The sequence below is a fragment of the Desmodus rotundus genome, chromosome 10 (assembly GCF_022682495.2).
Source record: "Desmodus rotundus isolate HL8 chromosome 10, HLdesRot8A.1, whole genome shotgun sequence".
In the NCBI taxonomy this organism is placed as follows: Eukaryota; Metazoa; Chordata; class Mammalia; order Chiroptera; family Phyllostomidae; genus Desmodus; species Desmodus rotundus.
Genome location: NC_071396.1, coordinates 38075686 through 38089998, shown reverse-complemented (window position 1 = coordinate 38089998; position 14313 = coordinate 38075686). Strand labels below are relative to the sequence as shown.

The 14313-nt window shown below is 45.2% G+C and overlaps 1 protein-coding gene across 4 annotated transcripts in view; it reads left to right on the top strand.

The window, feature by feature from the left end:
• The window catches only part of UBE2Q2 (ubiquitin conjugating enzyme E2 Q2), a 37221-nt gene that overhangs the window by 7081 nt on the left and 15827 nt on the right, over positions 1-14313 (top strand). For all 4 annotated transcript variants that reach the window (XM_024561621.3, XM_024561620.4, XM_045196369.3 and 1 more), the window contains exons 2-5: positions 1252-1353; positions 5986-6090; positions 11770-11826; positions 13232-13372. In XM_024561621.3, coding sequence (XP_024417389.1) covers positions 1252-1353; positions 5986-6090; positions 11770-11826; positions 13232-13372 — 405 coding nt within the window. The remainder of the gene's footprint in view (positions 1-1251; positions 1354-5985; positions 6091-11769; positions 11827-13231; positions 13373-14313) is intronic.

The window sequence follows — 14313 nt, the reverse complement described above, 5'->3', positions numbered from 1 at the left end:
ATGTACCCTGATGGGGATGAAGCTCGCAGCCTTGGGAAATCCGGACGATGCTCTAACCAGCTGAGCTACCCAGGCAAGGCCATTGGGAGCCTTTAGAGGCGGCCCGCAGTGTTCAGGTTCACCACTGGCCTGTGAGCTGTGCCACAGGCAGTGGCTACTCAAGGAGAGTGTCCGTCTCAACTCCCACTGCTATGACAAGGGAAAGCTGAATGCAGCCTCCTTCTGCCTTCTCACACCAGATATATTTAACAAATAATCTTGCCCAGACTAGTGCAGCTCCGTGGGTTGGGTGTTGTCCTGCAAACTGAAGGGTCGCCGGTCAAGGCACATGCCTGGGTTGTGGACCAGGCCCCTAGTTGGGGCTGTGTGGCTGAGCCATGTGATAGCGATGTTTCTCTACCCTTCTTCCTCCCTCCCCCGTCTCTTTAAAAAAATAAATAAAATTTTAGGAAAAGAAGTAATCTTAACCTTACTTAAGAAGTCTGTTCCTTTAGAAACTACATTCCTCCCTATAATCTAAGAAGGGAAGGAAAATTATTAGGAAAAATAATAATTGAAGGGATTGATTTTAGTGCCAATTTTCTAGTGGAGAAAGATCTCAAAGTAACTTCTGTACTCACACTACTCAGGAAGCAATGCGGAAAGCGAATAGATTTTTTAACGTCATTTTTAGCATTTGTAAGAATTTAACTCATGTGTTTCGACGTGCTCCTTTGCTTTATTTTTTTAAAAAATCACAGATATAGTAAAGTTTAAATCTTTAGATTGTATCTCAAGCTTGTTTTTTAAAATTTGTTTTTGCTTTTTAAAAGATTTATTATGATTCCAGATTTTAAATCCTTTAAAAAATGTTACAGCTGAGAATCCAGGCCGTGATAGAAGGCAGCCCGTCTTTCTCGGTGCTTGAATTCCATTTTCTTCTGCTTTTGGTAAAACATGACTTTTACGGTGTATTGTCTTTTGTTTGTTTTAAATCACACTGCTTACCGGGTAAAGTCGGTTTTTGTTTGTTTTTAGACTTATACATTATGTAACATGGAGCGGGCAAGATTCAACCATAAAACTGTGTTTTTTAAAAAAAATCCATAAAAGGAAATTTGTTTTTCCACACGTGGATTTTCATATGTTGCTCTTCTTCCCCCTGATATATTTTACTTAAATCCATGGTTATCTTGCCGTTGGGCGGTGTGGTTGAATTGCACGTCGGGTTCATGTGTTTCAGGCGTGTTTAACTAGGTGTCTCTGTAACAGGAATCCTACCCGTCTTCCTCACCGATATGGTTTGTGGACTCTGATGACCCGAATCTGACCTCGGTTCTGGAACGCCTAGAAGATGCTAAGAACAACAGTTCGGTAAGAAAATAAGCCACGCTCCTTTCTGTTTATCCTCGTGAACATTACATGATAGAAATTAACTGTTAACAGGTAATACGATGTAAAAAGCCTGATTAATGATTATTTGATAATCTTAGAGGAGCTAAAGACTGGGTTTTTTTATTTGTTTGTTTTTGTTTTAGTACTTCAAAATCTCCTGCTTACTTCCTGATTTCTCTTTCGTATTCCCCATGAGGAATAGTCTTCATGCGGATCAGGACTTAGGTGTTCTCTTCTTCCATGAATTCTGGCCATTGGCCAAGCAAGCATTTCTGGTAGGGACCACCAGCCAGGGAGGGGAGCGGAAAAGGGCCGCGAGGGAGATGCGAGGGGCCATCCCGGCAGCAGGGCGCCTGCGCCTTGTTAGGGGATTGTGTTTCCATCGGGAGTCTGAACTGCAGAGAAAGCCGAAGGTAGGCACACAGTTTTTAGTCTTATAAATTATGTAACACCCATACACATGTATAAAGACAAATGTAACTTTCCATTTAAAAATAATTTAAAAATCTGTTTTCTTTGATTATAAAACTAATAAGTAACCTTTGTGAGAGAACTAGTAAAATTTTTAAAATGAGAAAAGAACAATCTTCCCTAATATGTCAACCTGCTATAATTATTATTGACATGACATATTTCTTCTTTCAGTATTTTTTTCTTTGCTAGTAAAATACACATTTTTATATGTGTGTTTAAAGAATAGACATCATATTTTATATCATTTTTTAAAGTTAACATTATCGTTATATTTTCCATGATGTCGTAAAGTCCTTATAGAAAATATTAGTCATTATTTGCAGGTGATGTGATTATTTACCTAAAAAAATTCAAAGGAATCAACTGAAAAATAATTTTTAACATGACTGGCTAAAAGTGCTATTATGTAAAAATCAGTGTTTCCCCCAGATATCAGCTACACTGAACTAGAAAATACAGTAGAAAAGTATTTTGTTGGCCATTACAGTTGAATTTAAAAGATGAAATACCTAGGAATAAACTTAGATGCATCAGGAAAATTACAGAAATTTGCTGAGTGGAATGACTCGGTGCGGCCCTAGGTGGGCAGACTCTGTATTATAAATCTGTTAGTTCTCTCCAGAGCTTTGTGTTAATTCGTAAATTGAATGCAATTCCAGTAGAAAAATCAAACTTACGTAATTGTGGAACCTGAGAAAATGAATCTAACATTTGTTCTGAAGAGTAAATACTAAAAAATAGTAATGAGGTTGAAAAAAAGCAATGGACAGAGACTTGTTCTACTAGAGATGAGAGGCCGCACCGAGCACCGGCGCTGGGCAGCGCGGCAAAGGCGGCAAGAGCATGGAAGTAGCCGTGCAGTTGAGGACCTAGCGTAGGCTCACTGGGGTTGAAGTGCTGAGGAAGGGAGGATGGATTACTCTGTTAACAGTATTCGGAGAATTGACCTTTGGGGAAGTCAGAGTCTTACCTCAGATTTTTGTCAAAATAAGTTACAGGTGGTTTAAACACATTTGTTCCTAAAACTGAGAACAGAAGAACACCAGTTTAAAGAGTATTTTCAAAGTAAAGCTAGTCTGAGAGTGATGAAGGTTAGAGGTAAGAAAAGTCAGAGGACGTGCGTTCATCTCCGGCGAAGGGTGACAACAGGGAAGGCGTGACGGCTCCCTCCCGGCCGCCTCCTTTTCTAAAGATCTAAAGTAAGTTTTGTGATGGTATAAATGAATGGGGTTGTTTTCCAAAGTCTAAAATATCCCATCAAAAAATGCTCACAGCCCTGACCAGTGTGGCTCAGATGGTTGGGTGTTGTCCTGCAAAGCTGAAGGTCGCTGGTTTGATTCCCAGTCAGGACACATGCCTGGCTTGTGCTTCCCCAGTTGCGGCACCTACAAGAAATAACCCATCGATGTTTCTCTTCTTCTCTTTTACCTTCCCTTCCCCTCTTTCTAAAAATAAATAAAAATTTTAAAAAGATTTTATTTATTTATTTTTAGAGGTTGCCTCTTGCATACCTCCTACTGGGGACCTGGCCTGCAACCCAGGCATGTGCCCTGACTGGGAATTGAACTGTGAACCCTTTGGTTCTCAGGCTAGTGCTCAATCCACTTAGCCACACCAGCCAAGGCAAATAAAATCTTTTTAAAAATGCTCATAAAGTGAAATGACACAGGGTATAAAATTGGGCCTAATTCTATAAAAAAGTAATTGTAAAAGAACTCCCCTCTACCCAAAACTCACCCTCCATTCTTTCTTACGTCTCCTGCAGTTGTCTCATCACCTCGTTTGCTGACAGAATAATCTTATCTGCCCTCACCCTTACTTCACTGAATTCATTAGCGTCTGGATTCTGCCTTCATTGCTGCACTAAAAGTGTTTACCTGTAGCTGCTGAGTCCAGTGGCTCTGTCTGTAGTCCTAATACCGGCCTGTCTGCAGCGACAAGTGCCGGTGCTGGTCCCCTCGTTGAAACATTCCTCCATCCAACGTGTGTGACTGGGTGCCCACCGATACAGGGCTGGTTAAATAAAAGTTATCATGGGCAGTTTTGCAGTAGGATATTATGTTGTAGTTAGAAATAACGCAGCCAGCCTTTTCACAAGAGCACATACAACCTTCCAAGATGCTCCAAGTGAAAAAGTGAGGTGTAGGGGAGTGTCTGTAACCTGGCTGCTTTTGCAGTCAGGGCTGTGGAAAATCTGTGTCTGCGCTGGTTTAGACTCATGTTTTCCCCGGGTGCCTACGGGAAATCAGTACTAGCAGTAGAACACAGGGATTTTTTTTTTCATCAGCTGGTTTCTGTGCCAGGCTCTGTGGTAAGTGCGGGTGGAAAATTCAAGTCACGTTCTGTCTGCTGGGTCAGATAACTGAAGGGTCAGGTCTCCTGTTTGTATCTCCTTCTGCCTGCCTTGGTCTGGTCCTTTCTCTCACTCCATGCTTTCTCTGTGTAATCTCTCACACTCCTGTTACTGAAACCGTGGCCTGTGTTCCTGGGGTTCCTAGATCTGCAGCTCTAGCTAAAGTCTTTCTCTTGAGTGTCCAACCCCTATGTGTCTGGGTATCACGTAGACCCCGTGACTCTCACTGGGCTATGACGAGGTTGCTGCTCAGTCCAATCACAGCTGCCAGTAACCTCGCCTGTCCCTGCAGGCCCCCACCCCGTCACGCTTCCCTCAGTATTCTCTTTGGGACTGTGAGTGGGACAAAATGATACAAGGACACTCATCTCGTGTGCCCAAACCTGGGGCCTGGCAACGAGCTGAAAGTTCTTTTTATCCCAGTGTTTCCTGACCGCCCCTCCCACCCCTACCTCTGCTAGCTAGGAAGTTTCTGAGACCTGTCCACCTACCTCCTGATTGTTTCTTCAGTTTTTCCCCATGATCTTAGTTTCTGACCCACCCCTCAGACACTTTGGGGGGAGTGAAAGTGGAAATTCCTGGAAGATATACCCCTGTTTTTCCTGCTGGGTGTGACTCTACCCCACGCTGCCTGCCCCGGGGCCTGGCGTAGATACCTGGGTCAGGGTCCAAGCTGCCCAGCCGCATCTGCGCTGTGCACTCAGCGCAGACCAGAGCGTATTGAGTGGGTGACAGGTCCGCTGTGCGGCTTGATGGCCTTTGAAGCTTGCGGACACTTTTTCATCTTAATTTTTAGCTCAGCTTTTCTCACTCACATTTGGTCCATTTTCCACTTTGGAAAGACTTGTTCTTTGCTTTGTTTAACCCTTTCTAATCTTGTATCTGTTTTCTTAGTCCTTCATAAACCTGCTTCTTTCTCTTCTTCTCTTTTCCTGGTCAGACACGTCCAGGAAAGCGTTCCTGGTCCAGGGGAGTAAGTCGCCTGACTCGCTACTGGTCAGATGTACTGAGCGTGGACCAGTCTTCTTAACCCGTAATTGCTGAACTTACACATTGAACATGTTTTTTTAAACAGTGAAACACACGTGTGCACATACGTTCCCTTGCTCAAAGTAGATATACTCACAAAACAGTATGGATGTAAAAATGGACACTAGAGCAGTGATTTTTTGCAGTTTTAGGTGGACACTTGAGAGGCTACTAAGTTCCAAGTGTTTCACAGAAGATTTCACTTAATCTTTACCAAACGAGAAGGTTTGATTTTCTGGTTTTACACATGGGAGACTCAGACCAAGGCAGTCAGGTTCCACACCCCAGGCCACCTAGCCTCCACGGCTCTGCCCACCAGGTCGCGCATGTCCCCGTTTCTTTGCACAAGTACGGCTGTGGAACATGTGATGGTATGACCCATGTGCAACCAGACTGCCTCCATGTTCCGTAGCCTCAGTAACATATTAATGCACTCGTCTGAAGTGACAAGTTTCCATGACACGAAGTTAGCAGCTGAAAACTGGGCAGTGTCTGGAGCTCCCCTTCTGCCTTTTTGCTGATGTCGTTTTTGCTAGGGGTCAGTTGGAGGACCACATTTAAGCCATAGTGACTTTTGTGTGCTTGCAGCCCCTAAGGATACCTCTTTAAACACTGCTCTTTTATCTGTAGGCTGTAACTGGGCAGTAGGAGACTTTTTCCATCTCCTACTGGATTGCTTACAGTGGTTATGGCATTACTGTTGGTTCCTAAGGGCTCTTTGACGTAATGCTTATTTACCGAAATGTGTTTTGTAGCTTCGTCAGCAGCTGAAGTGGTTGATATGTGAACTCTGCAGATTATATGACCTTCCTAAGCACCTGGATGTTGAGATGCTGGATCAGCCCCTCCCCACGGGTCAGGTAAAGTAACATTTCTCTGATGATCAAGAGCTAAAATGAATTGTCTCAAACAAAAGTAAAACTAGGACACTTTTTCTTTGTTTATGATATAACTTATTTAGAAGTTAGTTTTTGCTGTTGAATTGTTTTGGTTTTGTTGTAGGTACTAAAAATAACCTTGTCATTTCTTGCAGCTGCTGGTATTTACTATGACAGCGACAAAATCGCCCCCTCCCACCCCCACCTTCTGTTGCTAATGCTTCTGGTCTCCGCACGTGTCCTGCCTCCTCAGGTGTCTGCTGTACCTGCAGCGCTGTCGCCTTAAGCCCGTCTGTCCTTTGTAAGGCAGCTTCACCCCGACGTTACCTCCTCCGAGCGGGAGATGCTCTAGGTGGTTATCAGGATTATAAGAATGCCTTCCTCATAATAACCCTGTACATTCTCTCCCACTTCTGTGAGCTCGTCCTCTCTCACTGGGCCTCGGGTTCTGCCGCACCAGTCTTGGGGCGTTGCTCCCCGAGCTGGTTGCACAGCTGTCATCTTGAAATTTTTCTTGTCCCCTCTGATCTGCTGTTTTCTGACCTCGTGCCATCTTTCTTGGCTCACCTTTCACGTTTTGCCCGAGTACATCTGCGAGTAAAAGCCCGAGAAAGCATGACGGGGTAGTATGTTTTCTGAGTTCTAGCTTCTAAAAAGCTGTGGCCAAACCAACATTCGTGTGACTTTGGGTTCTGCTGCTTGTTAGCGGCATTACCTAATTAGCTCGGGCCACTTGCCTAGTCACTGTGCGTCAGTTTCCCATTTGCAAGATGCGGGGGGCAGCGGGGGCGGGGGGGGCGGCTCGGAAGAGTGAGTGAGTAGCTGTACGTCACTCGGAGCAGTGCGAGCTGCTCAGTAAGTGCCCAGTACTGTGGTGACCGCTGTCGCTGTCTGCCCTCATGCCTGATACTTGGCTTGAAGATACAATTCTACTTTGAAATGATTTTCCTTGTGTAAATGTTCTTGTATTTTTTCTGGGGTAATTTTCTCCTTTCCATTTTCTTGCTTTGTTCATTTGGGAATGCATACTCATCAGATAAGACTCTTCCCTTGAGTCTTTGTGCCTCTGATACTATCTATGTTCTTTCTCTGTGTCTTTTAATTCAAATTCTGGAAGACTTTCTTATCTTTCAACTTTTAGAAATTATATTAGGACAGCCATAACTTTAAGTTTTGTCTCGGTTATTTATTAGGAACCCCAGGACTTAATGGCTTAAAACAACAGTTCATTCTGTGTCTCCCGGTTGTGTGGGTCAGCCTAGCTAGACAGTGTTTCTGCCGGCCTCACAGAGTGGTCAGCTGTGGCTGGGACTCCGGGCGTTGGGGCCTGCGGCTGCGCTGGGGTGTCCGACGGGGCTGCTTCACCCACGTCCACTGCCTCGCTCTCTCCACATGGTGCTCCTCTCCGTGTGGCCTCCAGGACCTCTTCCTGTGGCTCCTCTTTCTTCAGGACGGTAATCAGAACAGTTATTTTTGGCTTCCAAGAGCACAAAAGGGGAACCTGGCCCAGTGACATTTTCACCCCAGGTAGTGGTTACAGTTAGCCCCAGGGTCAGGCCCAATGACCATGGGAGGGGACCGTGAGGGGTGCACGCTGGGACGTGTGCCTCACTGGGTGTCCCCTCCCAAGCTGAACCATACCTTTCAAGAGCTTTTCTTGGTCTCTGATTATTCATCACCTACAGCGTTCGTTCTGTGTTTGTGTCATAGCTGTGGTCTGTCTGCCAGGGGCTGTAAGGACCCATGTTGATACTCTGGTCCTCCTCTTCTCCAGCACCTCAGTTTTCTCTGTAATGCTTTATTTTAAAATATTAGCTTATTTTGGTCTTGTTCTTTTTGAAGACTTTTCTCAACTATCTGTCTAGTCTCTGATGCTCAATCATGTTTTTTCTTTTTGTCCTTGCTCATTTTTTCATTCACATTTGAGAGAGGGGCTGAGGGTTTGATTTGCTTCTCTGTGGCCAGGACTTGCTCACTGATAGTTTGTGGGCGGGGCATCAGCTGACTTCCAGCCCCTCTGCCTCCGCCTGGTTCCTGGTACAGTGACACATGGTGGCTGAAACCAGTGGAGTTTCCCCAAATGCGCAGCCCTGCCGGCCTGGATTCTGCTTGTGGAGCGGCAAGAGCCGTGTGTTGGGGGCCAGGCAGTGTGCTCTGCGTATGGGCTGTGGGTCCACCTCTATGTCCAGCCCTGTGCACACGCCCACTGCCCAGTGCACTGGTGTCTCCGGGCCAAGAGCCTCTGCCATGGGTCCAGAGCGCCTCCCTGTGGTCGGCATCCCCAACCTGCAGAAGGTGTCACCTATTCACGCCATTAACTACCCCCCCCACACACCACTAACTGTTATGAGGCAGCATGAGGGAGCTCTCTCTCCTGCCGCCAGTGCCCCTTCTTTTTTCCTCACTGTGCTTATTCTTCTCTGAAACTCTAGTGGAGTCTCAGGAAGGAGAGACAGTGGGAGAAATATCTATTTTGTGTTCAAATCGCCTTCTCTGGAATGTCTACAACTTCAGTTTTCTACTTAATAACACACCGTGTACACAATACATGTAGCTTGCCTTGTTTTCCGTGACGGTGCGTAATTCCATACTGGGATATAACAGAACGTGTGACTTACAGGAAGAAGTTTTTCCTGATTTTGAACCATCCTTGCATTCCCATAATAAACCCTCCACACCTGCATGTTTGCCGGTTGAGGGGGCCGCACACTGTGGATATATTTTGTTTTGGGAATTTTCTACTTTAAGTGAGGTTGTAATATGATTTTGTCTTTTCGTTTCCCTTTACGCTCTTGTTTCATTTCAGTATCGGGGTTATGCAGTCTCATAAAGTGGCCTAGGAAGCTTTTTGTTTGTGTCTAAGACCTGGGAGAGTTTAAATCAACAGGGGGGGCAAGTGTGCCTCCCAGGGGACATTTGTACATATCTGGAGGTATTTGTGGCTGTCAAATTTGTTGCATTTGTTGGCTGAGGGGGGTGCTCGTGGCATTTTGTGGGCAGAGGGAAGGTTATTAAACACCCTGCAATGTCAGCACAGCCCCCACAGCAAAGACTTAGGTGACCCCTCACAGGCCCATGGTTGAGAAAGCCTGGTTTAAATAAACACCCGAGCCAGATCTGTTTTGCTCTTCCCTGTATGAGTTTGTTTGGATTTTCCATTTCTTCACTCTGTTTCAGTGATTGTAGATCTGAAGAAAATGATCGCTTCCTCCATACTTTGGAAGCTGTTGTAAACATGTGTGTTCACTTTCTGCACCTTCCTCTGTGGTTATAGTGGTTACACTCCCCTTTCCATTTCTAAATTTGCTTCCCTTATCTTGATTGCAGAGGCTTGTCTGTTTTATTATATTGGCTTATTTTATTATTTTTCTAAAGAATCAGCCCTTTTGTTTTTTAAACCTAACTTGTTGTCTGTCTTTCTCATGCTTTGCTCAGGTCTTAGTGAATCTCGTGTCCAGCGGCTCGGGTTGCTGTGCTTTAGTGGCCTTTTCCACAAACACGTAGGTGCCCGCTGTCCCCTCGGCTGCTGGGACTCATTGCACAGGCTTTTCATGTTAGTGTACTAACTGTCTACATAGATGGTATTTCCTAAGGAGTTTGAGTCCAACTTCTGTTTATATACTTGTTATATTTCACGAGGAACAGCTTTAAGCCATGTGTATTGAAAACATGAACATAAGTTTAGTGTAACAAATAGTGGCACCCGAGGCCACCCCTGTGAAGAAGCAGAAGCCTCGTGTGGCTCCTTCCCGTGTGCCGCCCTCCCCCGGGTTTTGTCACCCGTATAGGATCCCTGAACAGCGTGGTTTGGGGTTGCCTGCTTTGAGCTTCGCATTAAGTCACACTGTGTGCACGGTGTGAAGGCTTGTGGGCTGTGGGCGCGGAGTGTGCCTTGAATCCTCGGTGTTTGTTTTTGTCATGTGGTCACCAGACAGACCCCGTCTGACCCTGGGCGGTTCTGTGCCCGGGCTGGGGCCCACGAGAACATACCCGAATGTGGCTCCTGTCTAAGTTCACGACTGAGTCCCTCTTGCACGCTTTACACTTTCCCTTCCAGTATCTGTTGTCACACATGAAAAGTCTGATGTCTGCCAGATTCTTATGCTTCCTCTATATTTTATTTTTTCCCTCTGGAAGTTGGTACAGTTTTTTCTGTAACTGAAGTACAGGGTTTTACTTTTCGACATTCTTGTGGAGCATTCGGAAGTCTTTCGTCAGCAGGGCAACACTTGTCTCTTGTAGTTCTTTCCCTTTGTCTTTTGGATGCGTATTCGATCTCTATTCCAATCTTTTCCCCTCACTCTTATTCCTGTGTCTCCCCCTCCTCCCCGTCTCCTTTCCCTCCCCTCTAAGGCTGTGCGGGAAATGTCCTGTTCATTCAAGTCCGTGTGCTTTCTGGCTCTTCTATGGAGTTTTACTTTTGGGGAGGGGGGATGGAGTCTTTGATTTCTCAGAACTCTCTTGTTCTTTGCGTAGTAATCTTTTTATATTTTTTGGATGAAACGTTTTCTCAATTACTGCTAAATATTCCAATTAGATCTTTAAATGTTAGTTCCTTCATTAATGATGCTTCAGATCAGTGGTTCTGCTTGTTCCACTTGGGGCCTTTCTGTCAGACTGTTAGTCTGCTTCAACCTCTGGCCCTACTTGGCTATGTGCTCATTTATAGATGTGGTGTGCCATCCGTCAGAATCAGTCCTCGATACATGTCTTCAGCAGTTGTCACTCTGTTCTCCTGGTTTGCACGTCTGTGCCCTGCCTCTGGCGTGGGAGCAGGAAGGTGCTGGCAGAGATGAGTCTGTTCCAAGATCTTGCTGCTGTATTGAGTTACATTTTAAAAATTCTGTCTTTCTCTCTGATTCTGGCACCCACACGAGACGCCGCCAGAGCAGGCCTCCTGTGTAGGAGAGTGATCCCGACCAGCAGTAGTTGGAAAAAATACAGCCAGAAATTCCTGGGGGGAAATCCTACTAACTTTATCTATTGTGTCCCGGAGAACTACGTACGCCCTGGCCCCGGAACTTGCCCTTTGGAACTCGGCCTCTTCTCAGTACACAGGGCCTTCCTGAAGCCTCTCAGACCCACTGTGAATGAGCGGGCAGTTGTGTCCCTAAAGAAGTATTCTTTGGTAAATAGCATGTTGTCAGAAATGAAAATGGCTCTGTAGTGAAATGGGTGAAACGGTCATTTTACAGTTTTTAGTTTGGGGCAGGGTCTATTTCGTCCGAACACATTTCACCTTTTAAAATGTAAGGCAATTGAATTTATGGAACGATTCAGGCTTTTCAAAGTTGAAAAGGCACATTTAAGGAATCATGGTTTAGGATATTTATTTCCAGTGAAAGAAGCCATTGACCTTACACACATAGCTTTATGTGTAAAACGTTCTTTTCATTTTAAATTAGAATGTCTTTAAATTTTTTTCAAGTTGCTTTATATTTGACTAATTGCCTTTGTTATTCCTAATATATCTATTAAGTTGAATTGTTCAAAATTTTACTTTTTAAAAAGCTGATAAATATTTGTCAAATCTAAGCTGGGTGTAAAAGTCAATGTTTGCGCTGCAGTCGCAAACTGTAGCGGGGCCGCAGTGGTGGCTGCCGAGGCCTCGGGGTGTGCTGTCGGCTCGGTGTCGCCCCACAAATTCTCTTTCCCTTCCAGAATGGGACAACAGAAGAAGTGACTTCGGAAGAGGAAGAAGAGGAAGAGATGGGTGAAGTAGGTATTTTATATAAGAACAACGTTTTATAAATATCTTCATTTTTGAAAATTTTACTAGTTTCTCTGATCTCTTATAAACCAGTCTTAGCGTGGCAGAACGAAAACCACAGAGTATTTGGAATTGATATAATTTCTAAAATCTGGCCTTGCCTCTAATATATGCTTTTGAGCAAATTGCTTATTTGATGTCTTAAATTTGATTTTCTGGAAAATAAGAGCTCTTAACATTTAGCACTAGAATTGTATTTACATTTCATAGTAATCAATACTTAACCTATATTTGGTTATTTTTAAGGAGAAGAACTACTAAGTGCCAGAAGTTCTGTGTTTGAATAAAAGAATTAGAAAACATTCAGGAACTACTCACTAGAAATGATAGAACTATCTCAGGTTGGAAAATCATCAAAGAATTTAATGAGAAAATTCCAAAGGCATGGAGCCTAGGCCATTGTAATTGCTCATCTCTGACACGATATCTGAGGTTTTCAGGCTCAAAGTTTGTGCTTAAGGCTTCGGAGGAGTCAGCTTTGGGTGGATGAAGAGGAGATTTTCTAGGCAACTAATATAATGTGGTTAAAAGGGGCCCAGAACTACCCCGGGCATTGGCGTGTTTGGGGGCACTGGATGCTCTCCTTTTGCCAGGATGATGGGTTGACGTGTTGGAGTCGGGGAAAATCAGGGTTGGTTGTCTAGAAAAGGCAGATGGCTAAAAGTCTTGAATTTAAGACAAACTTTTATATTTGGTGTGATTGTTAATAGGAAGGCTTTACGCGGAGAATAGCGGGCCGAGGATATTGTTTTAAAAAGATGGTAATGATGAGTTTTGTTGTGAGCTGGGTAACACTCAGGTGCAGAGGGTCTGTGGATAGAAGTGTGGCCGAGGGCCAAGTGCAGGAGGAGGAGATTCAGGCTCCGGGCCCCTGTGGGAACTCTGAGGACAAGCATCCGATGGCAGATGGGGTGGGAAGGGGCAGACCAGGGGAAGGTCTGGGTGAGCACTGAATGGAGTGGGGGGCAAGGGGGTGGAGGCCCAGGGGAGAGACTGGTGGGTCCGGGTCGGTCGCAGTGGTCACGGGCGCGGCACACGTGGAGGTGGGAAGTGCCCCAAGCACAGTCTGAGCAGTTAAGGTTCTTGGTATGTTGGTGCTAAACTATGTGAAATCCCCTCTTCGTAGGAAATTTAAAAGGTGGCTTATTTGCTAATAGCTACTAAATATGCTTTACTCAGATTCTAATGTAGTTTTCAAACAAAATATAAGATATAAACAGAGAGCCTTTTACATGGAATGTGAAGGCCTCCCAGCCAATACAGGTGTTCGCTCCTTCTGTTCCCTCTTGAGTCAGGAGTGATTTAACTTCTGGCATAAGTTTGAATAAGCTACTATGTTTCTAATTTTCATAGGATATAGAAGACTTGGATCACTATGAGATGAAGGAAGAGGAGCCTATTAGTGGGAAAAAGTCAGAGGATGAAGGAATTGAAAAAGAAAATTTGGCAATACTAGAGAAAATTAGGAAGACTCAAAGGCAAGACCATCTGAACGTATGTGTGACTATCCAGACCCCGGGCTTCTGTGTGTAGTAAAGTAATCATAGGCGATAGTGTGAGTGCGGGACACTCGTTGGGATGCCAGCCTCGGCCGCCCTTCTGCCTCCTGGCCTTGTCGGGGACTCAGCCGTGGGTTTGGTTGCCCTCGTGTGGTTATTTATTTATTTATTTATGTACGTATGTTTGTCACCTGTTGACAGCCACTGTCCACCTTCTTCCTCTGCCTTGTGCAGCCTGAAATCCCCTTCTGCTTCCGCCCCTTTCCAGCTGTTTATGCTGCTGCCTCTGCTTTCCCTCCCTGTACGGGGCCCGTGTATCTCAATGAGTCTCTGCTCTCTGTGGCCCTGCCTGTCTGCTCTGTCCTGGCCAAGCCAAAAATAACTCTTTCTTTTGACCTAACTTCTCTTTGACGTGAAGCAGCATGGGGAATGAAATGCACGCCTCCATGACAGACACTGCTACACGGCGTCAGGTTCCTTACCTCTAAAATGTGCACCGTGCGAACCTGTGGGTGGTTGCTCTGAAGAAGAAACGAGATCGTGTCTATAAAATGCTTAGTGTAGGGCAACACCAGGAGAGTCCAGCTGTCCGTCTGAACGCTCACTGCTTATTCAGTGCCTGGTGTTAGTCAGACTTACTTATTGACCCCATGAAATCTGAGGGCGCTTCCTTGACTGCTCCAGTCTGTACGCCAGAATCTAAACCACTGTGACTCACTGCGCGCCTGCGCCTGACGGGCCCTGCCGAGACGTCCCGTTTAACCTCCGGCCACTGTGCGCAGGGTCCTTGCTGGTCTGCAGATGTGGCCCTGGGGTTAAGCTAGTTCGGTAAAGGATTCGGGGTCACCTATCCAGGAAGTAGTGGCTTTGTAATGCTGAACAACCAACCCCAAGGAGTTGTGCAGCCACTGACGTTTAGCATTTTGTCTGAGTATT